This window comes from Poecile atricapillus, chromosome 1, assembly GCF_030490865.1.
Source record: "Poecile atricapillus isolate bPoeAtr1 chromosome 1, bPoeAtr1.hap1, whole genome shotgun sequence".
NCBI lineage: Eukaryota > Metazoa > Chordata > Aves > Passeriformes > Paridae > Poecile > Poecile atricapillus.
Genome location: NC_081249.1, coordinates 137,014,812 through 137,042,048, shown reverse-complemented (window position 1 = coordinate 137,042,048; position 27,237 = coordinate 137,014,812). Strand labels below are relative to the sequence as shown.

The 27,237-nt window shown below is 39.3% G+C and overlaps 1 protein-coding gene across 2 annotated transcripts in view; it reads right to left on the bottom strand.

The window, feature by feature from the left end:
- LRP5 (LDL receptor related protein 5) overlaps positions 1 to 27,237 on the bottom strand; it is a 131,949-nt gene that overhangs the window by 59,595 nt on the left and 45,117 nt on the right. For both annotated transcript variants that reach the window (XM_058858801.1, XM_058858810.1), the window contains exons 3-7: positions 26,432 to 26,629; positions 22,741 to 22,937; positions 20,904 to 21,035; positions 5,733 to 6,129; positions 5,044 to 5,215 (exon numbers count right to left, since the gene is read on the bottom strand). In XM_058858801.1, coding sequence (XP_058714784.1) covers positions 5,044 to 5,215; positions 5,733 to 6,129; positions 20,904 to 21,035; positions 22,741 to 22,937; positions 26,432 to 26,629 — 1,096 coding nt within the window. The remainder of the gene's footprint in view (positions 1 to 5,043; positions 5,216 to 5,732; positions 6,130 to 20,903; positions 21,036 to 22,740; positions 22,938 to 26,431; positions 26,630 to 27,237) is intronic.

Here is a 27,237-nt window from a genome sequence, read left to right as displayed (position 1 = left end):
CCCCAAATCTGGTGATGAGTCTGGTGCTGCAAGCAGAACACAGCCAATAGGTAGATGAGAGAGTGAGGATTCTTAAGCAAGAGAGAATAAAGATCCTCTTCCCCTGGCTGCCAGGCTTCCTTCTTCTTCCTACAGGTGCACAGCTCAGTGAGGCCTTATATAATTTTATAAAATTAGAATTTGTTTTAGTCAAAGAGACAGCTCTTGTCCCTCCCAGAATGCCTGTGTTCCATCCCAGCAAAGTGCCTCTGGGAAAAGCAAACATAACTGATTTGTCACCAGTCTTAAAGTCTAAGAACTGTCACAGAATCGCTAGGATGGAAGAAACCTTCAAGATCATTGAGTTCAACCCAGCCCTAACACCTCAACTAAACCATGGCACTGAGTGCCACATCCAGTCTTTTTTTGAACACATCCAGGGATGGTGACTCCACCACCTGCTCAAGCAGACCATTCCAGTACTTTATCACTCTTTCTGTAAAAAAAGATCCCTGTAGCAACATTTTAAGGTAGTCCTTCCTCCAAATGACTCCTCCTATCCATTCTACATTGGCTGTGTGGCTCCTGGTGTAAATCTGGTCGCAAGCTCACCAGTACAGATTATACCCCTCCAGAACCTTAAAAGATAGTTGGTTATACACCAGGTCTTTGGACACTGCTACAAACAGAGCTCCCATGTGATAAGGTTTGCTGAGCAGCTCCCTTCAAGCAAAACAAAAAAATCCCCATCCACCTACAACAGCATTCATGCTTGCTGGTTCCTCAAGCTAAACACAGAGCAATACAGAGGCCCAACAGCTACTTCAGATTAATAAAAACACAGTGGTATAGAATGCTCACAAACCACACAGACAATCCCCAACAAAACAACATACCCAGCAGCCACAAACATGCACACATGTCACTCCAACAGCAACACAGCTTATTGCCAGTCAGAAGAGCAGTGCCTTGCAAACAGGAAAAGTGGAAGTGGCTGCATCCAAAGGAGCTGCAGGGACACAGTGCTGAACAGAGCTATATGAATTGCAGGGACAAACACGAGGTTTGTCAGCCCAATTCTGACGTGCAATTCAACATGAACACACTGTATGTCAACATCTTGTGATGCATATCACTTCAGATATGTAGCACTTGCAGCTGGAAAGGATGCAATTCACTAATTTATCAGAAGTAAAAAAATATAGGATGTAATAAAAAGTGTAGGAGATACATACCTCATCCATCGAAGGACCACTGAGTAAGTTTCAATTAGTAACATTTATTTGTCACAGTTTTAAATTGAATTGAATCAAATATCAATGAAAAGTTTAAAAAAAAAAAACAAACTGAAATTAATTCCCTCACTACTATAAATCAAAGTGATTTTATTAATCCACCTGCCTATTTAGACTGATCTAAGATTGTAGATCTGTTCTTTCAAATAAGGGGATTCTGCATTCCTTGTTTCTATATCCATTTAACTATTCTGTTCTCATATATTAATATAAATATTATTATACTTATAAGTGTAAGCTAGGTCTTCTGAAATGCATTTATATTTATAGAAAAACAATTCTTTGAGATTTTTACAACTAATTAGCATGTGGCAATAAGTTTAAGTTAGTCGTTCTCCCTATAAGATTTGCCAGTTTCAGTAGACCTGTCCAGAATATCTTCTGGATAAAAGTAGTTTATTACATTACATATGTTTTTTTAATTCTTTGCTGAAAAATGAAGCACATGCACAAAAATGTATCAGTTATGAGAAAATGTCTCATGTATAAACAAAATATCGCATCTTTCAGATCCAATAACTGGAAAATAAAGTGTAAATATGTGAAGTATACTTGGACGTGTTTAGAAAAAAGCAGCCTTAAGTTAGTTTATTTATTATTTTTCCTCCACAGCACAACTGACTTTCACAAATCCTACTCCTATATTTAAGTTGCAGATTGTTCCAAATATCCTTTTACATTATTTATATAGAATGTGATCAACAACACACTAATTATAAAGGTCATTTCCTGAAAATTCAAGGGCAGCCCACACAATTGCACCTTGGAAAGAAATTTCAGTGAGCTCCATGATCATCATCTGGTGCCGACTTACACTTTAAACTTAAAGCACCCTATAAACTTGCAAAGACTTACTGTATGCAATATGTGATTTTGTATGTGATTATGAATCTCCCACAACAAAAACCAAACTAAGGACGCTTGTCAACAGAGGGGGAAGGGAAGAGGGGGATGAGGGGAAGCTGCCAGAAGGGATATCCTGCCAAATACTTATTCCAAGAATATTGCACAAGTTCAACTAAAATGCATATGTAATGAGAGGCAGCTGAAAATTTCATAATTGCTCATTATGCAACTATACCTTAGGCACTTTAAGCAAATATTGAAGAAATAATACGTGGGAAAACCTGGCTTGCCACAATTTTTTTTTAAAGGAGAATTAGGAAACTATACACGTGGGCCTTTGCTTCTCTCTCTGCTGGAACCCTGTAATCCTTATTAATCTGCTGTTTGTTCCTGGAAAGTAACTTTTCTCTGTCAGTAAAATCCAAAGTTCAGTTAAAGTTGGATTAATCCATGCCCTTTACTTGTAGCTGAAGCTGTGTGGACAAACACATGATTTTGACAGACACAACTCAAAATTTGCTATTTTCTATTTGCCATACTCTTTGTCAAAGTAATTTTTAAAAATAAACTTTAAACCTGGGAACAATGTTACCACAGGGTGCCAAATTTGCAGCGAAAGCCCCATAGGCTCCTGTCAGGCAAAATTTTGACAAGCCTTGCCAAGTGGTTTCTTCAGGATGCAAACTGCTTGCAACGTGACTGGGCCCTTTGTGTCACAGTTGAATGCTGCAGATGGGAAGGTTAGCAAAGGGGTTTTGACAAGAAAGGGTAACTGCTGTTTGCACCCTGTGAAGTTCTCCTGGTATAGGGCGATGCTTGGTGTGCCCTCAACAGCTCTGCAGAGGTTATTTTCTAACTGAGGAAGAGCTCGCCCAAAAATAATGTCACAGGGCGTTACCAGAACTGAGCAAAACCACCCCTGAAACCAACCAACCCACCCTGGGGCATTCACAGGACATTGCAAACCCGAGGTCCAGGAAAAACAGGACAGATGCCTTCAGCCTATCAAATTTCCAAGCTGTACAAAGTTCATTCACTCTTTGGGAACTTTTAATTCAAACAGGCCTCCCCAGTGAGAGTAAGATGACTCCCTGCAGATCTAAAACACCAGAAAACAGAGCAAAACACCAAGCAGAAATACAAACAAATATGCACAAGCTATATTCACTCTTGTGTTTTGTTCTGTGCAGAAAGAAGCTGAAGGCATGCCATGTGATGAAAGCAATTCTCAGTTACCATCTAACAGCAATTTGGGATCCCATCTACAGCACAGACAAGGCAGCACCTTCTTTGCCTTCTGCAGTAGAATGGAGCTGCAGGGTGCAGCTTTCTGAACTGTGTAGGGGCAAAATACTTGGTTGAGACTTCCTTCTTCAGGAGCACTCGCCATAAATCTGAACGTTGTTTAAGATGAAGCAAGAACTCCCTCCTTGCAGTGTAGTAAAAGAGTAAACCACCCAAAACATCATCAGCTTTTTTGGGTTTTTTTTTCTCTCTTTTTTTTTCTTTTGCTACCTAATGAGCTACAGAATAGTTAGAGCTTACTTACTATCTACCATCCCATTTATGCTGGTTTTAGGTGATAACAGAAACTAAATTTATCAAGGTAGTTTTAGAAGTCTTTTGGGAAAAAAAGAAAAATTCCAATACCCAGCTGGGTCAACTTCAGTCTAAAATATAAATAAGTATCCTCAACTTGAAGTCAGCTGATTTTTGTTTTTGACAAGCTGTGGGTGCAACATGCATACAGAACAAATCACTGAGACACAGTGGCTACTGCTAAAATGGCATGTTCTTGGCAACAAAACACAAGCACAGGAAAATGAGTTTATGCTGAATGGTTCCAGCAGCAAGTGAAACTGGAAATGCCCCACCTCAAATGACATACAGTGAGGTTTCATTCGTATTAGGGCCAGTAGAGTAGCACAAAAGGAAAACTGAGTGAATAAAAAGCCCTTACATTGGTTTCTCTGGTTTTCCCAGACTTTGATGTCAAAGCAAACAGGATTGCTGGATTTGCTGCCTGATGTTGAGGTGAGACAGACTGAACAGATTGCTTAACCCCATGAAACACCAGGCCTAATTTTTGCCCCAGCTATAAAAGGTGGCATCTGGAATGTTCCCTGTCCTGCAAGCTGAAAGGTAAGGGGAGACAGGATCTCTCTGGCAGTCATCAGTATTAGCTACTGCCAAACACTGAAGTTAAATTTCTGAAGCTAGCAGACAGTCTAGTTTCCTCTCTTCCTGATGGCAAAAACTTGAGAAAGCAGTCATTCCTCAAAATCTATTTATCTAAATCATTTATCAAAAAATGTTGCCTATGCTACTACCCCAAACAACATTAAAACTCAGTTGATTTCACAGGCCAAGACCAAGGCAGAAATTTCCCTCCTCAAATTCAGGTACAGACTGCCTATATTGTTTTCAAAGCAGAAGTTACATAAAAAATGACTTCTTGTCCACAAATCTGGATACCACATAACCATTAACATCCTGAAACATGGCTTTCCAGGGCCTCCATATCCACTGGTTCCTGCACATGAACCTTGCACTGTCTTTTGTATCCAACAATTTTAGATAGCAGTTCCAAGCACCACAGACAAGCCAAAACATCTTTTAAACAAATTTTACCCGAGTGTCCCAATTTGTTGCAAAAGCCTCAGGTAAAACCTGAGATTTCAAGCAATTAAATTACACTTGGAGCAATGTAGACATAACAAACATACAATTTCTTGCAGAAATTTTCTGAACCACATGAATGTACTTCCTTTCTTCTCAACTATGTCTTGTTATGATAAACATCATTTTAATATTAATGAAACAAGACTCCTCCAAAAAAGGGTAAATGTACCCAAGACAAAGCTGCATATGAGAACTGCACTTGTTTTCTACAAATGCATTGAAGTATGGCTCTGTTACTCACCTCAATTTTATCTGTTTTTGCATCTCCCCAGTAAAGTTTGTTTTTTTCAAGATCCAGCGCCAAGCCATTAGGCCACCCAAGGGATGTATTTACCAGAACTCGCCTTTCTGAGCCATCCAAATAAGCACATTCTATCTTTGGACTTTCACCCCAGTCCGTCCAATACATGTAGCTGGAAAAAAAAATAAATAAAAGAAAAAATAAAATAATAATAATTTTTAGAAAATGAAATATATATGAAAGAAGGGGAATACTTAATGCATGCAACAGGCAAGACAAGAGTTAATGTCTGTGCTGCTTTTGAAAGAATTTGCTTTCTGCTTCCCCAACAGCAGCAAACAAGCCAACTCAAACTGTAATCAGTGAAGATTATATAAAGTTTGAGTAGTAAATAAATTAAAATACTGAAAATATGCAGTGACCCAATTCTTTCATAGTTAGGGTATGACTGAAGATGCAGAGACAAGAAGATTCAACCAGTGTATAGGTTCATTGAAGACCACTATATTTAGAAGCCACCTTTTATGTACACAGTTATTAAAGGAATGAATCAAAGGAAAGCCAGTCATTTCCTGAGTATCTGACAAATACTACACACTTCATCCTGTAATTTGCATGTTTTCAGTTTGGGAGACCATAAGCTGGATCCCAAGCCCTAGCACAGGGCTCTCACTACACACAAAACTCACCCCATTACAGGATTGAGCACTATGGCTCGAGGTTCATCGAGGTTTTCTGAGATAAGAATCTTCCTTGACGTCCCATTCAGCCGGGTCACCTCAATGCGGTCTGTGCCAGTATCAGTCCAGTACAGGTTCCTGGCCACCCAGTCCACAGCAATCCCATCTGGATGGTTGATTTCCGTGGTCACCAGGGTCTGGGCTCCAGCACCATCAAGGTAGGCCCGACGAATTGCCCGGACATCATCATCAGTCCAGTAGATGTAGCCTTCCACAGGGTCATAGTCAATGGCAATTGCATGCCTGATGTTGTCTATCTGCAGAATGATGTCGGTGAAATCCGGCATGTCCAGGGAAATCCTCCTCAAGTCAGTTCTTCTAGCAAGCAGCAAGACTTCCTCAGCACCTGGAGAGAAAAGCATTCATGGCATCATTTCCATTGCTGCTGATGTGAAGATTACAGTAGGGCACAGCAGGGTGTGAACTGCTACTGTCACTATAACAACAGATTTCCTTAAATAAGGACATCAAGCTTTCATGAAGATATAGATTTGCTTATATTTTAGATGACAATTTCTCCCAGTCTTCTAAACAAATACAGACCATACAATCTGTCTCTAGAATCTAAAAAAAAAAATAATAAATGGTGCGTGCAGGTCCAAATATTTCATCATGTTACAGAGAATTGCTCAGCCAAATGTCTCACTAGCTCTATCAGTACATTAGACAAGTTTTCACACATGCCCTATGCAATAAATGACAGGGGCTGACAGAAGACTGGAGTATTTTGTAAACAAATTGCATTAATGATTTACTCCAGACAGTCCAACAAGAAAACAAGTAACAACCACAGCACGTATGTATCATTTGGCCAAAGTTGGCGCAAAACAATTTTAAGGCAATAGGATTGTTGTTCTTTTCTCTCCTCTATTCTTTCTCCCCACTGCAAAGTTTTCCTGCTTGTGGAAAGGGTGCCAAACAACAACCCGGAGTGCATTTCAAGGACAAATGGCATCTTCAGTGTTGTCTGACAATTAAGTGGCAGCTTCTTTTATTAGTGCAAAAAAGAGGACGGACAGCAAGATGTGAAGTTGCTTAATAAAGTTTCCCCACATCCATCCATGCATTCTTCAGTACAAAAAGAGAAGTATGTGGGTTTTTTCCTACTTCTGTTACCAAGTTGATGCTGTGTATTCTGAGAATCTGAAATGTTATTGTTTAGCAGTAGTCCAAAACTGGAAACCTGAGTAAAAGTCATTTGTTATATTTCGTCCAGACGAGCAAACACCACTAGGAGTTGGCAATTTCTAGCTCCCCCCAGCAGCTGAGATTGAATGAAAATGGCCAACATGCATACATATCTTTTGAGCCCACTAAGAATAACAGAAATTCAAATCCTCATGAGAATATTCTTCTAGAAATATTTCACACCTAGACATGCTTACATATCTCTGGAGACACAGAAGTTGAATCTATTGTACAACACAACCAAATTCACATTCACTATGGTTGCTGGTTTTGAGTCTGGAAATCAGGGTTTAGCTTCTACATATCCTCTCAGAAGCTCAGGGCACAAGTGTATAGGGACAGAAAGGATATAAAAGAGCTGTATTTTAATATTGTTTAAGCACTTTGAACTACCTCAAACCATCACAGCTCTTGGAAGAAGCAGTGTTGCTCTTCTCCTTGCCATGGGCTGCTTGCTCTCACTTCTGTATCACCTGTTCTCACATGCAAGCACAACATGCCCTTGTACTATGGCTGTGCTGCAAACTACACCAAAGAGCTGATCCAAAGGAAAACTAACTCAGCAGAAATAAAGCCACTGGCCTAAGTTAACAACCAGACCTGCAGAGCTCAACAAACACTTGTGCTGGCACCGTGAGGGGCTCCAGCAAGAACGCTTCTCCCAGTGAGCATCAGCTGACAGGGTCTGATAAGGACAGCAGCACTTTGAGGGAAGGCTTAGGTAGAAGGAGAGAAAAAACTCAGAGCTCAAAAACTCCCCTGGAGAAAAGGGAGGAATGGAAGCCCGCACATTCATGACAGCAAAGCAAGAGAGACACAGCAACTACAGCAGAACCGAATACCTCATGTAACAAAGTTTTATGTCTAGCTTCCATGCTTCTGAAATATTTCATTATGGGAGTCAAAATAAAAACTGATTAGCGCAAGTTAAGTAAAAATTCAGGTCTCAAAACTCAGCATGGGAAGGGGGATGCATCTGGTCATCTAAGTGTTGTACTAACACAGAAGGGTTTTAAATTATACATTTAAAAATACAGATGAGACATTGGAGTTGCTTTATATGTAAGAGAACACCTAGAATGCGTGGTGCTCTGTCTCAGGGAGGATGATGAGCTAGTCAGGGTTAGGATTAAAGAACAGAGCAGTCAGGGTGACACTGTTGTGGGTGTTTGTTACAGGACACCAGATCAGGACAAGCAAGTGGATGAGGTCTTTTACAGAGAGCTGGAAGCAGCCTCACAGTCACAGACCCTGGTTCTTGCAGGTGGCTTCAGCCACCCCCGTCTCTGCTGGAGGAACAGGACAGCTGAGCACACACAGCACAGGAGGCTCCTGCAGAGCACTGATGACAGCTTTCCAGCACAGGTGGTGGAGAGGCCAGTGAGGAAAGATGTGCTGCTGCACTTTGTACTAACTAACAACAAAGAACTGGCTGGGATGTGAATGCTGGGGGCAGCCTTGGCTGCAATGACCATGACATGGTGCAGCACAGGATCCTGCAATGAAGAAACAGGGTCCTGAGTAAGGTCCTGAAGAGATATCTAATCTCTTCAGGCATCCTCCTGAAACAATCTCATGGGAACATGCCCTAGAGGGAAGAGGGGTCCAAGAGAGGTGGTTTAATACTCAAGGAACAGCATGGACACTGTTCACACACCAAGAGCACTCAAGTTTATATCCACCTTAACTTCTGAATTCCTACTCTATCAATGTCTCTGCAATCATAACCTTAATACTGAAGTAAATACTGTGGAGCAGAGGACCATGAAATACCTGCTTAGCAAGTGATAACACAGCAATTACCAATATTGCATGTATTTCTAGGATAACCAACATTACAAACTTCATTGCATGGGAACAAACAGATAAGAATCAAATGCATATGTCTTGTCTCTTCACACAAGGGATTGCAGGTTCACCTTGGTTCACTGTGAATGAGTTCAGAGGAAGGAACCATCAGTCTAAGGCCCAAATTATGTCTAGAAATGCTGACTAGACAACAGGCTGAAATACCCCGCTAATATCCCCTAAAATTCACAAGTAGTACCAAAACAGCAATAATTAGACTCAGATTTATCTCATCCAGGTCTGTGATAGGTTCATCTCTGCATAATACCTCATATTTACATGTAAAGTATTATTTTGACCAGGAATAGGAAAAGACAACTTGAATCAACTACATGACTAAAATCTTCTTGCAAACAAAAAAGAATCAATTTGTTTCTGACACATTCAGCTGCTCTGACTTTTTCTCCAAGCAAACACTACTGCAGATATATTCCCAACCTCTGTTCTGTCCCATGGACATATATGGCTAAAAATAAAAAAGAAAAGGAAAACTTCTCCCTGCTGATCTAGAGAACAAAAAGAAAATCTTCAGTTGACAATTGGGACATTTTGTTGGTAGTCAAATGGGATGCTTCTTGGTAATTTCTTCTAACATATCTCTAAATGAGGTTTGTGGGAAAAAAGAAATAATTAGAGGAATGAGCTACCTGGCCAGTTCTGTAGGGATGCTTAAAAATTAAATTAAATTTTACAGAAAAAGACTCTTGACAGACATGCACCTACATCCTTGAACCTTAAAAAGTGTGAACAGAGAAAATGTTACCACAGCATGTATCATCACTATGTTACACCCCCCACTTGAAAGTCTATAATAGATTGTTATCATAGGTAATTTTTGATAGGTGCAAAAAATCCCATCTTTTATTACAACACAGTTTAAAATTACAGTTGGTTATAACTGTATTTGACTCCATTAACAAATTTCTGCTAGAAAGAAAGAGCTGGCAGCAGACTCTGAGCACATCACCAAGAGATGAGAACTTGACACTGGTTCTCTCTAAAAACCTGGACAAACACGCTTGTCTGGCTCATTAGTTTTATCTGCATCATGGAGGTATTTTGATTATTAATGTTGGTAGGAATGTTTTCAAGGCTGCAGAAGTGTTGTGCTGTGACTTGCCCAGTGTTATGCTAGATACCCTAGAATCTGCCTAACACATTACAGCCAGCTATTTACCTAGTGCTAAAGTGCTATAACATGTTTAATTAACTTCATCTTCAAAAACCTCTCTCACTGCAGTCACTTCTCTAACCACATGATCAAGAGATTCCCGACAGAACTGCTAACTGTTACAGCATGGTCATTTATAACACCACACAATGAACAAAAGTCTTTTTGGAGGGGAGTGGGAAATGCAAGCTATTCCAACATCACAATTGCAGCAACCAAACACTTTAGAAAAAGTTTATGAAAAGTTTTCTATGCAAGCCATAAATAGAAAACCAGGAGGAACTAGATCAACCTAAAATTTCCATTTGGAAAGTATTTTAAAATACTCAAATTCAAATTGTTTTACTTTTTCAACTGGTTTAAATTTTTAACTGTTTATTTTTCTCTACTCTATTCAGTAAAAGCTTTCTGCAGACCTTCAAGAGAAGTTTTCATTAGATCTGATAACCATAATTGCTGATGAGCTGTTCTGGTTATCATACAATCACAGAAAGGTTTAGGTTGGAAGAGATGTTGAAGATCATCTAATTCCAATCCCTCTGTCATAGGCAGGGATGCTACCCACTAGATCAGGTTGCTCAGGGTTTCACCCATCCTGGCCTTGAACTCTTCCAGGAATGGGGCATCAGAACAATATGTGAGTTTACAAAAAAACTAATAAGAAGACTCTGTACTCTTTAAAATTAATAAATCCTAGAGAAACAGAATAGGAAACCTTTTTTTTTTTTTTTTTTTTTTGGCACTTACACAAGATGCTTTCCTTCTATACCCAGAAATCAGTATTTTTAATATCTATGCTAGGATATCCTGCTTGCTTTGATTTGGTTGTTTTGTGCTTTTGTTATTAAAAATGCATGCTTCACTGCTGGAAATGGCAACTGTATTCTATTTGCAAAATTAACTGCAATCAGAGCTGACAGCAGCAAAACAGGCCATCTCACCAGCTTGACAAGACCCTTTTTTATTCTTCCCTTGGCCCACTTCACATTTGACAAGTAACAAGACATCTATAACACAGTAACAAACGCTCCAATTTATTCACCCAACCTAAACACGGGGACTGCAGTGCCTGCCTCTGTTAATCTTTGCCAGAGAAGGCCATGCTATTCCTTTCCCATTTGTCTGTCTGCTAATTAGGCTAGAACAATGACCTATTGTAGGACTCATCCCCCAGCTCTATGTATATGCATGAGCGTGCACCTGCATGTGCAGACTCAGTCTCATTACAAACAACTCTGGAAATCTCTGTACTTGTGGGGAGAAAATCAGATACACTGTAAAACCAGGAAGGATTGCAGTTCTGCTCCTAAGAACAAAATGGTAAGTGCTTTTTGAAAAGAGTGTGTTAGAAGTACTTTGATTGCAGGCACCTCCTTTAAAAGCTGTTTGAGCACAGCTACCTCAGCACTTCTGATAAACAAAAAAGATTTATCAAAAAAAGCGAGAGATTTTGTTGGTTGCTGCAATACAGTGAATTACCTGGCAGAGTTTCAGTGAATGGCAAAAGGGAGCCAGAGTATGGCTCTGGGAGAAAACATGGAGTGTATGAGTACTGGCAACACTGCCATGCTGTTTAGTAAGCTTTCCAATATTCTAAACAACTATGACACCTTGCACAAGGGTTTAACATTAGTCACTCTTCACACCAAAAGGAAAATGATGTAATGAAACTGACTGGATTTAAATCAACAAAACTCTGTAAAACCCCCTTCTTGTTCCTCAACCTCCTCAGAAAACAGTAGTATTTAAGGAGTTGAAATAAACTTTAGCAATACCTAGAAATAAATAGGAAATCTTTTTTTACATTCTCCTTGGTTACCTTACTAGAGGCAGTTGCAACATGAACAGCACTATGCATTCCAGTTCAGGCCTTTGTTTATCTTTCAGTCTGAGAGGAAGACAGGACTGCTGCTTCTTACTGTATGACAGTGGTGGGCTGGGAAAGGCTGGCCATGTACTCTCCAACTGGACACTGCACATGCAATTTAAAACCATAGACTGCGTGCAGTGGGAGTGTGCAACCAGCAAAATAGAAACAGGAAAGGTTTCTTTGAAAGAATGTTTTGAGTGGCCACATTCAGACAGGACTTGATTTAATTGAAAGGTAAGTAAGCATAAGGAAAACTAACAATTGTGACAAAGAAAGGAAATACCAGAGCACTTACGTAACTCATAAATTACATCATATCTGTCTGCATGTTACAGTGAAAAGCTATTGTCTCCCATTTCTTCCACTATCATAGCAGCAGATTTCTAACTTTGCCTGAACCAGGAAAAACACCCACAAATCAGAGTTTTGACACATTCACACAGCCACCAACATGAAATCCCACAAATGGAATATTAGTTAAACTGCACAGCTGATAAGATCATTAGCACAAAGCAGCTGACTAGGACAAAAGTAACCTTTCTTCCAGAAAAAGCTGTTGCAAGCAGAACTCAGTTACCCTGTTCTAGTTTAGGATGGAGCTTCTGTGAGACACATTCAGTTTTACATACCCAGTACTCCACTTGTGAGCACAAAGGTTTGAGAAGTTACTACTGACAGAGGACTAGATAATTCTTAGGAAGATTTACCTAAAACAACATTAATATAAGTCATAACTGCATTGGTATTAAGCAGAATCAAAGGTCAGCACAGCCATCTGGCTCCTGCTGTACCAAGCAAAGAAGCTGTCCTTACACACAGGTTTCATCCAAAGGCCTTAAAGCAGTTGAACAACTAAATCTTACCCTGCCTGGGGTCTGTCTCTAGTGTCTGTGTGCTTTAAAGAAAGAGTTGAAGAGAGAGAGTTGGAAATGTTAAGTGGTAAATCTGACTGTTACCTTATGGATATCATATTCCCAGCTTCTACTCTATTAGCAAAAAAAAAAAAAAAAGTTTTAACCTCTCTTTGCACAGAATTCTCAATAACAGCTCATTGCAAGCCATAGGAAAAAGGATGGGCCAAGAAAAAGTCTGTCAGAAATCCCTACTGCTAGAAAAAGTGTAGGCTTTGGATTGTCGTGTTTCCTCACAAAGCAAGGTTTTAAAGTTTACATGTACCTGCTCTCTGCTGGAGATACACAATTCCACTGGCTCAGAGTAAGGAATCACTGGCTTTAGAACTGACATCCATTTTAACCACCTAGTTTCTGTTAAACGGAGTTTTGGCAGTAACACCTCAAATGCACAGAAACAAGAATCAAAAATCCACTACAGCTCAACAAGATACATAATGAATATACTAAAAAAGCAAACAGAAATACAGTAGGTTTTCTACAATCCCACTTCTATTGACTTCTAATTACAGATGTTTCTTATTCAGCAAGAGACTTTGAACATATTAAGTTTCTCTGCACTGCTGTCATCCTTTACACAAACAGAAATAAATACACCCCATGAGCCCTCTCTGAGACTGAAAACTGTATAATGCTTTGAAATTTAAGCATTATTTATTATGTGCCAAGTCTGATGGAGGCCCAGAAAATTCAATTCTGAGCTGACACAATCAAGAAAAAAGCAAAACAGCAAAACAAAACAAACAAAAAAGATACAAACAACTGCAAATTAGGGTTTGCACATCTAGGGAGAGTCTCAATCTGATGCTGATGCAGTAAAACAGACCTGGCCACCCAATGCTGGAAGAAGCAGTCAAGCCACAGCAGCTCAGGCAGTTATCACTGGGTCTTGGTGACTTTGCCTGTGTATGTTCCCAGCACATAGTGAATGCAAGATAACAAAGTTTACACATAAACCTTTTCAGTGCAGACCCAGGGTGTGGCTCTTTTGCAGCATAAAACCAGATTCAATCCAGAGACTCAACAGAGCTGAAAAGGGAGAGCATTGCTATTTCCTTTATATGCACACACCAAAAAAATAAAAAAAAAAAAACAAAACAAAAAAGCCCTAACCACAAAAATAAGCTCTAACTAGACAGTGTTTCAGAGTCCTAGAAAGTAGTCATCAATTTGAAACATGCACCAACAAAGCTTGAAAAGAGTTTCATTCACCATAACCCAGGAAAACCACCGACAACAGAACTAGAAGATGATGTGGCAGACCTTCAAGAATGCTCCTCACTCCCTCCAGGTTTGCTCCATATGGCATGTTTCTAATGGCTTTTATCCAGTGAAATTATAAAGAAGGCCATTTCCATATGAGGCTGTTTCATTTTGTCACTACACAAAGAAGTCCCCATTGAAAAGCATAAAAGTTGCTATGAAAAGAAAATAATAATACATCTTTTCATAAAAATCAAATAAACTCATCAACATTAAACACTAAATAAAGCAAGGGGAAAACAGTCTCAAAACAAAGACCTACACATGTATGAAAGGGAAAAAAACTACTCACTAAACGGAGCAGGACAAGAAGAGGTAGATTTCCCTCTAGATTTCCCAGACTCCTAGGTACCCATTACTGAACAGTTTTTAATTAAAAACTTGCAGTTTCAACAATTCCTGGGTAAGCAAAGGAAGTACAGTACACCTTTGAGAGTGCAATGGGGAGAGAGGGAGTGAAGAAAAAGTCCTCCAGCTTCTGGATAACATCTCCCTATGGTAGGCAAATGCCAGGCACAGGACAGAAGACACATAAGAAATCAAAGCATCTTGAAACCAGAAGCCAGTGGTTTTCCACAGCTGCACTTCAACCACAGAGCTGTCAACAGGGAAAGACAGATATCCAGTCAGCTGTCAAGGTTCTAGGAAATAAGGTAAAATACAGTATTCTTTTTGCTTTTTCTTCTTGTGACTAACAGGTTAGGACATGAGTGCTGCTTCCCAATACAGCTCCAAATCAATGTTAGAATGTAATCAGAGTTTATCTACTGATACACCAGGTTTCTCTTCCAGCATCTTCCAAGTGCTAGAATACTCCAGACAGTTATACACACAATGCCAGCAGAAGCTTTATCAGAAAATACACTTTTTACTTGAAAGAACTGATTCTACAGCAGTTATCCCAAATAACAAATATTTCCGTGACCCTTCTCCTTCTCAAAAAGGCTGTTGTTCTCAAATCAGTGGTTGATCTACTTAATCAGAAAGTCTAGATTAATCCATACCGTTCCTCTTTATCAGGAAGACATGCTAGCAAAGAAACCTTCTCTGGTGGTTAAATGGTATGAAGTAAGTCCTTCACCATGAAGGTATTTGTCTGCTAGCTTGTCTTGCTTAGTTGCTGTAATAAATTCATGATTGCTCACCAAGGAACCGCAGACAAAACTTGTAAAACATATGATGTGCACCAAGGAATACACAGTGCCTTAGCATTTCTTCCTTCAATACACTTCTATCTCCTGCATATAAAAAAAACACTATATGCCCTGTGGTATTAGCCAGCAGGTTCCAAAACCAGTTTTCTATTCTGCAATGTGCAGAATGGCAAAAAGAAATATGACACTGGGAATAGCAGCCAACCCTAATCAATTGCCTCAACAAGAGGATCAAGGATAGAAAAGGGTAGCTGACTCTTCTAACACCTGAAGCAAGTACTTTCTTTTCCAGTTATGAAAACATTTTTTCTGGTTTTCATTTTCAGAACAGAATTTCCTCATTTATTTGAGAAACTGCAGCTGTCACACCTTCCTGGCAGAAACCCTACAACTTGTAACACCACACAAGACTAACTCACAGCCAAATTCTCCCATTTTCAGGCAAAGAACAGTTGTCTTCCACTGGAGAAATGCCCCTGATGAGTTGAGGTCAATGTACCATGTCTCAAACAGCCACTCACATTCTGACATAGCAAGGACAATATTACTGCAAAAAGCAGCTGGCTGGTTACAACATCTAGACCGAGATATCTAAAAGGAACCAGATTTCTACAAAGTACCTGTCAACTGAGGTACATTACAGGAGCGGGAGCAGAAGAGGGAAGAAATTCTCCTTGTTACCACTTTAAAATAGCCAAACTCCTGCCACTGAATGTATGAAAGGTTCTAAAAATGAGTAACTTTTTTTGTTTGACTCATGCTTAAAGCTCAATATACAGCAGTGGTTGTCATGCTGGCTTTAAGGAATGCTCATGCTGATGCACAGCAAGAGTTGAGTTTCCACATCCCAGGCTTTTCTGTAAGGGTAGATTTGCTATGGTAAAGAAGCCACCAAGATAATTGTGAATCCAGGTACCTGTCTCACTGTCAAACCTGCCAGCTACCTCAGCACTAAGGCAAGCCACTAGCAGGAGTCAATGCCATCTTGGATATTTATCCCTAACATACTTTTTGCACAACCTTTAGGAAAAGGCCCCTTTATAGGAGCAATCCATTACCAAGCATTGCACGGATAGCATCAGCTCACAAATCTGTCCCCCAGTACATGGGCATTTACTTCAATTGGCACTGCCCTTATTTCCAGGCATCACTCCTTTGTGCAAGCTTCAAAATATCAAAAGCATTTCTCCAAAACTATGGCAAAAAATATCACATTTGTCACCTATTCTTTGCATGGCATGCAAATACACCTAGACCTCAAACACCCTCATGCCTTCTTACCAAGGGGCCTCACACATTGCTTTCAAACACAAGAAAGGCAACAGAATCATGACCTTTCCCAGTACAAATGGAAAAACAATAAATCAGAGTAAAATTAAATCTCCAAGAGATTCCAGTGTCACAGAAAAGCTTGGCTTGTTTTGGTTTGTGTTTTTATGTGGAAGCAAGTAAAAAAAAGGTTCCTCTTAATAGAGACTTAAATTTGATTAGAGAGGAATTTAGATATGTAAAATGGATCAAGAATTAATGATATCCAGGCCATGTGAAATTGCTGCAATGAATTTGCATAATGAGTAAAATTCTGTAGCATTTACTGAAATATTTTATCTATATACTGCAGCAAGTATTACATATTTAATGAGAAGCAAAACCAAATCCTGAAAAATGTTTTTTTAAAACTAGTGGTACACAGCTTTCAGAAGCTTCCAGAAGCTGTATGGATCTGGACTAATTCTGATATTTGGTAGCTCTGAGTGTCCTTGCTGAAGTTAAAAATATAAAATCAAAAGGAACATTAGCTGAAGCCCCAGTTTATCCTACTCACTACAGCTTCATAGCCATAGAGCTAAGCTAGCAAAGACTCGGGGGAGTGAGGTGCAGAATATTGAAAATATTGTGCAGGTATCATCCCTGATAATAAGTTTTAAAATGCTATCCAACTAATTCTAATTCATATACTTTGGCAGACTTGATACTATATCAGAAAATTATGTACAATGAAAGTAAAAACCTTTAGGAATGCAACACTGACAGGCAGAGGGAATTTAAGAAGTCAGAGTGACCGCTTACAGGAAATATATCCACTTAGAAGAGGCTTTTGACATTGCTTTGGAAGGCCTGCAGCAATAGCTGTATGCCAGTGACACTGAACACAGCAGAAAGAAATTGTATATTTTCCAGAAACATAAGAGAACAGTGCTGCTGAATGCTGTTTACAAAAACCAGCTCAGTCTTGGAAGGATGCAGACACATAGCTGCTGTACAAGAGACTGGGATCAGGCTTTAATCACAGTTAGCTGGCAAGATATGCAAAAAACATCTAGACTTCCCTGAATGTCATTAAACTGAACCACATGGTCAAGTCACAGAAGGAAGGAAAAAACAGGAGGAGTCATCCAATATTCTGAGTCTTCAGCTTTGCCCAGCAAAGCAGAACAAACCTGCTCCACAAAAACAAAACAGGTGCAAAGATCTGGCTCCAATTTATCTGGAAACATTCACTTTAAGTGGTACAAATTGTACCAAAGGTGCACCAGAGCTGGAGTGAGAAACAGGTAAGTTCGCATCATTCACTGTGCACTATGGAAAGTGAGAAGCATGAGGAAGGTCAATCTGCTCAAAAGAGGTGACAGGTATCACCTGAAGTCTCTGCCCTGCAAGGTGAAAATGGAGCAAATAATTAACTGTTGGAGACAAGACAGTAGCCGTTAATACCTTTGTCTTTCTCACAACACTACATACCACCACTGGCCCAACAACAGAACTCACTAAATCCTAAGAAGAGAACTCCAGGAGAGAAGGAGAAGGAACAGCTTGAAAGGAGACATTGCACACAAGCAGAAGACTCATGAATCCAAATAATTCTGTTCATAAAGAGAACAAATGTGATCCTTAAACAATGAAAGCAAGAAAAACTTCAAATCAGCAAAATTACTAGAAGTTCCCCAAGCTTGTGAAACTTCCACCCTTTTGCTCTGCTTTTAAGTGGTCTATTTGCTGGTAGAATTACACAACTGACTGCAATGACTGCAACCAAATTTTGGTTCCTCTTTCAAATATTCATGCAATTGCTGAAGTCAGCTTAGGAAAGGCTTTCAAACAAATCAACAAAATACACAAAAAAACCAAACAAAATACAAATCAAGAAAACTACTTAGTCTCAGGACTGAAGCTCCATTTGGAGAGATGAAGTTTCACTAGTCAGTTATTACTGAAAGTTACAAGGTGTAACCAGTTACTGCTGAGTAGGCCACTCTCCACAGGCACTAGATTCATCAGACTCTGACAGATTTTGCCAACTGACTTCATTACTTCTGTGCCAGCAAGTTTAGGTTCAGACACCTATCTAAAATCACCTGTTTGACACATCCAACAAGACAGTCATGGTCCAACACAACCGCCTAGTAATTTCAGAGACCAGAGTTTGAATGTTCACTTTGCTAAGAGTACATGGTCAGGAGCAGCTGATTTATTTTCCAAATTTATAACTCCCTTGCTTGCTGATATGAGAACCTCAAGGAAGTGCATTATGTTTTCAAGCCAACAGAGGAAAACAGATACAGTGCCATGGGTATGCAAAACAATAAATTTACCTGCACAAACCACATTCCCAGAGAACATATACTGGAGGCCAGTTGCAATATATCTATCTGTCTATCTATCATCCATTATTAGTGGTGGATATTTACTGTAAAGGTAATTTTTTTGCATTATTTATTCAGAGCAACTCTTTAGAACCAGAGACAAACAAGAATGAGTCAACACCAAAAGCTAAAACTACAGAAAAATGAACTATCATTTTAACACAGTCTCAATACTTAAGGTTCCAGCATATCAATGATTAGTTTAGTCCAACTGTAAAAATCCAGAGTTTCATTACATACAGACGTAACTCAGCAAGGCAAATACTGGCAGAGCCTGTCCTTGAATTCATATTTTTATTAATTATCTAAGCCCTTTACCTTTGTAAAGAGCTACAGAGTGCTACCATCTGAACACCACTAATGTATGTCTACTTCAGTATTCAAGAGAGCTAAAATCACCTAAGCACCCCTGGTCTTTTCTGCTCAAGAATTCTTTCTGACAGATGTATACAGTAACATATAGCTATATTTGCACTGGTAAACTCCCCATGTGGACAGGGATTTTGAGAGCAGAATGCTTTTTCCTTCTGCAGATAAACCCCCAGCAGCTTTTGTGTGATTCACTTAACAGCCTGAAGTCAAAGAAGCTCATATGCCCAAGTGACTCTGTACTTCTGCACCTCTGCCCAAGCCAACAGGGAACAAAATGAAGAGGTGGTCAACACCCGTGGATCTGCAGCTCCTGCCACAACATCACTACAAAGGGCTCGTGTGGAGAACAAAAAGTCAGTTTCTTGCAGCCAAGGAGTTAATTAGTCATATGGGAAAGAGAAGCACATGGATGTTGGCATAAGGCAGACAGGGCAACAAAAGATGTGGAGCTTGGGAAAGAAATAATCCATAAAACTGAACCAAAAAGCCACATTCTTATGCAAAACCAGATTTCCTGTTCTCATCCCACTTTTTTGCCCTCCTTTGACAGAAAACCCTTGGCAGACTGTCTGGCCTAACAATGGAAAGGTGAAAGCACAGTATAAGCAGTCAGTCTTGCTTGTGCTATCTGCCAAAATGCCAAAAGCAGGCTGACCTTCATTCCCACTGCCAGAAACATGAGGTCAATATGAACGTCTAAAAAGGTTGTCCTGAGCATTCAGCGAGGTTTTTTTAAAAGCTGTGAAAAGGGAACTTTCCAAAGCTGGAAGGAGTAAAGGGAAAAGTCTCCTAGCAGCTGCAAAGCTACCTTATAAGCCTTTCAATTACAGCAGGATGAGCTAATAAAGCCGGCCCTTAAACCCTGGAGATTCAGTGTTTAAATTGTGCTTCTAGTCCACAAATGAAAGGCATCTTTTATGCTTGCTCTAGTACACAGAGGAATCAAGCCACATCAGAAAATGATTATATTATTTGATTAGACTCAAAAGCGCACTGGGGACAGGCAGCAGAGTCAGCAGAACACTCTCAAAACCTTGCCTCCCAGCCTCTACCACCATATCACTGTTAGCTGCCTGCTTTTGTAAGATGCATCTTTAGAAGGGACTTCTTAGTCAAGGAGAAAAACAAGTTTTCTTAGGATACCACAACGCGCATTCAACCTCTGGATACAAAATACGCACCTAGTTACACTTTCTATTTAAAGGATACTCTAGCTATTATTCTCTGAACAGCTTTTTTTTGGTGATAAACAGCCCTCTCCTCCTGAGGGACAGGGACAGCTCACCTAGGACAGTATTTTCTCAGTTATCTCAACAGCTCAGCCACCACTACCTCATCATAGATCTCTTCTGGACAAGGAATGGGAGGGAGCAGAAGTTTCTCCACTGACCACATGGAAAGATGTCCTATGTTAACTTACTCCTAATAAAATCCCTCAGCAACAAGTTCCACATACTACTTCATTCCTACAGAGAACAGGCAGCCCTAAATACAGACAAAATTCAGATTTCTGCTACAAAAGATTACTTTAGTTCATAAAATTTGCCGTCTTTGTTAGCTTGGTGGGAGGTTTGGAGGCAAAATGATATTTCAGTGTATAAGGCAGCTCCTCTCAACTCACTTCTTCAAGGATCAGCTCTGAAGCAGAGAACCCAAACCACACCAACACTGTGACTGTAGAAAAAAGCCAAGTTCCTACCTGCTTTGCACGTCCTGCCATCATCTTCCAGCTGCACACCAGTGGGACAGGCACAGCTGTAGAAGGGGTCCCTTGGAGACAGCAGGCACAGATGGGAGCAACCACCGTTGTTTTCCTCACATGGAGTGTGAACTTCAAGAAACAAAACAGATTTATTATAATTTTTCTATAAGCCCACAAGCCCTGCTTTCTCCATGAGGAAGGAATTGTAGATGTCAAATGACTGGCATAAGCTTTAGTGCTAAAAAACAGAGGAATCACAATATAAAGTGCTTGATTTCTACCCCCGCTCCCCCCCAACATCTTAACTCTAGGGACACCTAAATTGAGAAGTCTGCAGCTGATAGAATGACTAGTTCTATGAAAGAAAACACAACAATTTGTACAAATCCTACACTGTAGTACTGTTGCATGTTCAGGACAGGGATGGACATATAACTGACCACTCCTTTCTCCTTTAGATGGGGCGGAAAAAAAGGCAGCAAGACATAAAACAGTATTAATGAATAATTATGGAAAAACACTGCTGCTTATAAAAAATATTTGCAATTTTTGCAAAATTTCTGCAAAACTGTACTTAGAATCATCATCTGAACTTCAATACAAAAGCACAAAATGTCTGGCTAATTTGACTTTTGTTACTTCCACTGACACTCACAGAGCAAAAAAAATGGTGAGGAAGGAATTCAAGCCTGATCTTAATGAAGCCAATGGCATCTGAGCTATTTTCAGCATATGTTCTTTCCCTATGTGCTGTATTTTCTTTGTGACCGACTCAAATGCTATGACCCAAGGTTGGGACATTCCTGGAGCTAAAAGCAATGACAAGAATTCAGCACAGACAAACTTTTATCTGGAGCTGTGAGATAGACCAGGGTGCTGCACATACCCAGCAACCTCAAGGAAAACTTGCACATGTTCCATCCCCAAGATGATCTCCAAACTCCTTTTGCTTACTTTCAGGCCTGTTTACTCACACCCTATAAACTTCATTGGAATAACAAATGTTATCTTTAGCGAAACAGATTTTACAGTTGGCACAAAGAAAGAAGCTAGTCCAAATGGCAACAGTATTTCCTCTGGACAAGAGCTGATTCTTCCCAAAGCTACTCAATTATATACATTTTACAACACTCCTTTTAAGTCCTATTCTCACAATTCTAAAAGAACTCCAAAACCTAGACCACCAGCCAATTGGAATCACATGCACATACAAAATATATGCAGTTCTGCTCAATTTTCAATACTCTACTTCCTTTGAAGTAACACCAGAGCATATATAGTAAAATAGAGGCCCATGTGTGTTCACATGAAAGCTCAAAACTAAACTCAAAACTAAAACTTTTCCATACTAAGACATTCACAAACTATTTGATACGTATTGAAGATAACCGTGATCAAGCCCGGACTGCAGAACTGGCACTTATAAGTACAATATGAATATAATACATTTTGTGGCAATTTCACTTATTTAAAAAAAAGTAATTATAAGCATTTCTGATAGCATTATATGTCTTTAAAGCAATGACATTAAAAAGATACCAGGTAAGTTGGCACCATTCTTGTTCAAATATTCCAAACCAAAAGAAGCCACTGAAGTACTGCACTGGATTTTGGATTTTGCTCCCAGCTGGGACAGCGAGCAAGCTCACACCAATTCGGGCCGGAATACTCAAAGCAAGGTACAGGATTCAAGCACTTCTACCTTTAATAACCAATCCCTTGACAAGTGTGCAAAGCTCTGAAACTGCACACTAACCACTTTTCTGAGTAACATTTGCCCTGATAGCTATGACAGCAACAGTCATGCAGGGGTTGGAGGGAAAGCAGGACATACAGTACGGCTGTCGGTCCGGACTCAGGACCTGGATGTCCATGGGCGAGTAGAGGGCAGACAGGATCTCTCTCCTTTTCTCTCCCGTCCTTTTGTTGCAGGCGTGGATGGAGCGCGTCTGCCAGTCTGTCCAGTACAGGGTGTCCCCAGACAACGTCAGAGCAAAGGGATGAGTAAGGCTGCCTTCAACAACTTTTTGCCTTTTTGGGAGAAAGAGTAAGGATTAAAAAAATGGATCGCTTCCATTCGTTACCACACATTAAAAAATTTGGCTCTGTAGAAACTCATGTAGGAACTGTCGTCTTTCAACAAATTCACAGGACCAAGACATTCAGCTGGTGATAAAAGTGACAAACAGACTGAAAAATGTAAAATAAGGTTTTACCCCTTCATAGCAATAAGAACACAAATATATTGGGTTTCAGAGCATCAAAGTATCTGATTCAGGCTCTACACTGATCCCCTAAGTTCCTTAACTTCAGGAGCTGTGCAAACACAAGTGACTTCTCAAGGAAACTTAGGTCCAAAGAGTGCTCCTCTGATTAAAGCAGTATATGATATCTTTGCCCAGCACTTCAGTTGCACTCAGTCTTTTCCAGCAGAAAAACGCAGAAATAACCTGTAAGTCTCATTAAATGACTCCTCTTGACTTTGTCTGCAGCAGAAATAAGTATTTTTCAGATTAATTTTTAATGTAGAGCAAGGTCAGTTATACTTTTTCTAAAACTAAATATTTATGATTAATACAAATCAGAAATGTTAGAGATGTTTTTTTCAATGACATGCAGCTATACCTCCTAGAATTAGCTGAACCAAAAGCCACAAAACACATGACATTTCTTACATGTTTTCATAGGATCCCAAAATTTACATCTATTGCAATAGATGTATATAATTTAGATTCAGTAATTTTGAAGATATTTATTAAGTCAGAGAAAATATGCTTAACAATTCCTCAGTCAAAACACTAGATACTCAATTTTCACAAAATCCATGCACATTTTGTATGCAAACACCTTTCAAACCAGTGTTGTGACACAGCAAAGCATTACTCAAAATTTTTCATCATATGACTTTGAGAAAGCTGAAGTCTGTGTCATCCTAAAGGAAAATGAGGAACTTAATTTTCTTATACCTATATTAAAACTGCATTCAATTTTTTTTATTCCACTGAATATATTTAAGGAAAAACAAAAACCAGCTAATGTTTGTCAGGGAAAGAACTCTGTTTCATTTTGAACAACATCGGTAATTATCTGCATTTTCCAGGGTAGAAGGGAAAAAAAATACCCACAAAATTTTTGATATATATTCAGACATGGACAAGTTTAAAATAGACTGACAGATGGACACAAGTACCACCATGTACACGAGAAAACAAAATTATTAATAATCTTTCTCTTCTAGAGATAAAACTGTTCTAAAAATTCTGTCTAATTACCAGTACTTCTTACCATAAAACACAACAGAATAAATACAAGTACTAATTTCACTTTCTCTTTCCACTCTCACCATTGCTCTTTCCTCTTAATTAATAACAGCAGTGGCTCTATCCTAATATCATAACAGCTGTTTTCCACCATGTATTGCCCCTATTTCTATCATTCTTAGATATCAAATCTCCCTTTCTCCTGTAATTACATCCCTTGAAATAGTTCCAGAAAATGTGGTTGCAAATTGAAGTTTGCTAAGAGGCAGATTGCTCCACTAACATTAATCCACCACACACCTTTTTATTTTAATTTTGAGATAATCCTGAATGGATTCTGGGATGGGAGGGGTGGAAGCATTTGAAACATCACAGATTTCTTTATTGTCATGTATGGGTGAAACTTGTTTGCTCCATGTGTAAGGAACAGAAAACTTCTAGAGTTACCATCTAGTCTGAGCCCTTACTGAAGTACACCTTAACACCAGAATCCAGGAGCCCCAACTTCACAGGCATCTGTTTCCACATTGATCAGGGCATCAGAAAAGGGAATAAATAAAAATTCCATTTAAAACGAGTTATGATTAAGATCAATCTTTGTGGCATTTTATCAATATCCACAACACTTCAGGAGTTATTAGGTTGGACAATACCTAAAAGTTCACATGCAGTCAGACATTGGGAGTTGCCAGAATGCACCCTGTGCGGGAATAGTCTGACCTCTGATGCATTTACTTTGCAAGGGTGAGTCAATTTTTTCTTAATGTAAACAACATTATTTTTTCCTAAAATACTATGTGATTTATGGTTCAACAGAAATCCATTTGGGAGATGGGGCATTGATCCATCACAATGTAATTTGGACAGATTGCTGGAATTAGTGTATTCAAATCTTGCTCCCTTTCAGGAGGCCTTTCTCTCCCTTCAAATGAGCAGAATAGATTTTACTTTCCCATTACAACTTCAAGATTTATACACACACATGCAAGTAAACTCTGTACTGTTTGTGGTACATACCATGTATGTACACGAAAACCTGAGAAACAGCCTGGAAGCCTCAAACTCTGCCACTCACCCCCAAATCAAACACATTCATGTTGAATTACATGAAAACCTTTCTTTCTGTCTACGAACCTGCAGCCAGACTTGGAGTTACCACTGCCTTCCACAAAGGCCTTTTCCCTTGTCTCTACCTCGGACTGTCAGTCAATACTTGTCACTTACTACAATGCCACCATTATCCAGCTCTTACACAGTGTTCTCAAAGGAACTTCAGAGAGTTTTATAAAGGATGTCAATATTGCTATTGCTCTTTTATGACTGTGAAAATCAGGAATAGAATGCATCTCAGTAAAAAAAAAACAAAAACAAAAAAAAAACACCATGGAAAAAAAATTTTTGTGGGGGGAAGGCATATTATTGTATTACACAGAAATGAGTAAAATAGAACCCCTCCAACTTTTCACCAAGGCAAAACAATTTTATTGACACAGGCATTTAAAATGTTATGAAATCATGCAAATGAAAATGTCATTTAAAACTACCTGAAGACCAAAGCCAGAGAACAACGCAGAGATTACTTTGGCAGGACATTTTACTGCATATGTCACTCTTCAGGACCAACAACCTGCCCATTGCACAGAACTGAAGATGCAATCTCAAATGCCTAAATCTGCCCTGCCTGAAGTGTCACTTCTCCATGTCTACAAAAGCCAAAACTTCACAGCACACTGGAGAGCAGCCACCAAAAAACGTCCACACTGTGCTTTCCAGCTAGCTTTACGAAAATCTGCTTCCCAACTGCTTGTTGCCTGAAACAGCTCAAAATTGGTTAATTAATAGGCATGATACAACAGACCTCCCTGGATGGGGCCACAGATGAGTGTCTCTTTTCATGTGTATTTCTTATTGGTAAAAAAAAATAACAATTCTGTAAAATCCCAGTGACAAGTTAAATATTATATTGTCTAGGGTCAAAAATAAGCATCTCCAAGTATTTTCAAGACAAGTAAGAACCTAAAAAAGAATACTGCTGTACAAGAAGGCTGTGAATAGTCTATAATTAAATACTGATACAAATAGTCTTACTCTTAAAACCAGTTTTATAGTATGTGAGGTTATTTTTTGCAAGGCTATTATGAACTGCATTTTAAAAAAACTGATAAGGTATTTGCATTATTCTAGACTACTGGGGAAAAAAAATTCAAAGTGAACACAGAAAGTGAGAAATAACTTACACTTTATTATAGACTAAAGGAAGCTTACCTAAAGGAACCATCCAGATTTGCCCTATGAATGAAACTCAGTTTTGCGTCAGCCCAGTAAAGTTTCTGCTCGTCAAGATCTATCGTGAGTCCATTTGGCCAATAAATATCGGAATCAACAATTATCTTTCGCATGCTGCTGTCCATTCCTGCCCGTTCTATTCGAGGTGTTTCACCCCAGTCAGTCCAGTACATGTATCTGAAAGAGACATACACACAAATGAAGCCACAAGACGTGATGGGGTAACAGCCCTTTGCAGAGTCTGAAATGGTCCATACATACAGCAGGGTATAGACTCCAATGTTTACTGCCAAAACTTCAACACACTTATTAAAGTAAATTAAACCCCAGGCCCACAGGGCACAAAATAAGTCCGTCATGAAATCATCTCACAAGCTTTGCCTCTGTGCAATGTATTTACCATTTTCTTCCAATGCTGAGCAGGTATAAGCATTTACAACTGAGTACCATCCTTGTGCGGACAGTTATTACAAGTTAATATCCTGAATCGCATTCTGAAGCAACAATTACCTATCCAAGCAGGCAATGACCACAGCTTAACCTCCCTTTGCAAATCCATAGAGGAAAAAAATAATAAAATCAAGTGTCCTGAAATTTGTTTCCATCACAAAATAAATCATTAGAAAGACATTAAATTTTTGGAAATTTATTTTCCCCATTCCCATCCATGTCCCAGTTTCCTTGTCACTCCACCTATGGGCAATTAAAGTAGCCTGAACAGACATTAACAGCATGTACCAAGTGGAAAGGACCAGATCAAAGTGTGACAAACCACATAACATCCA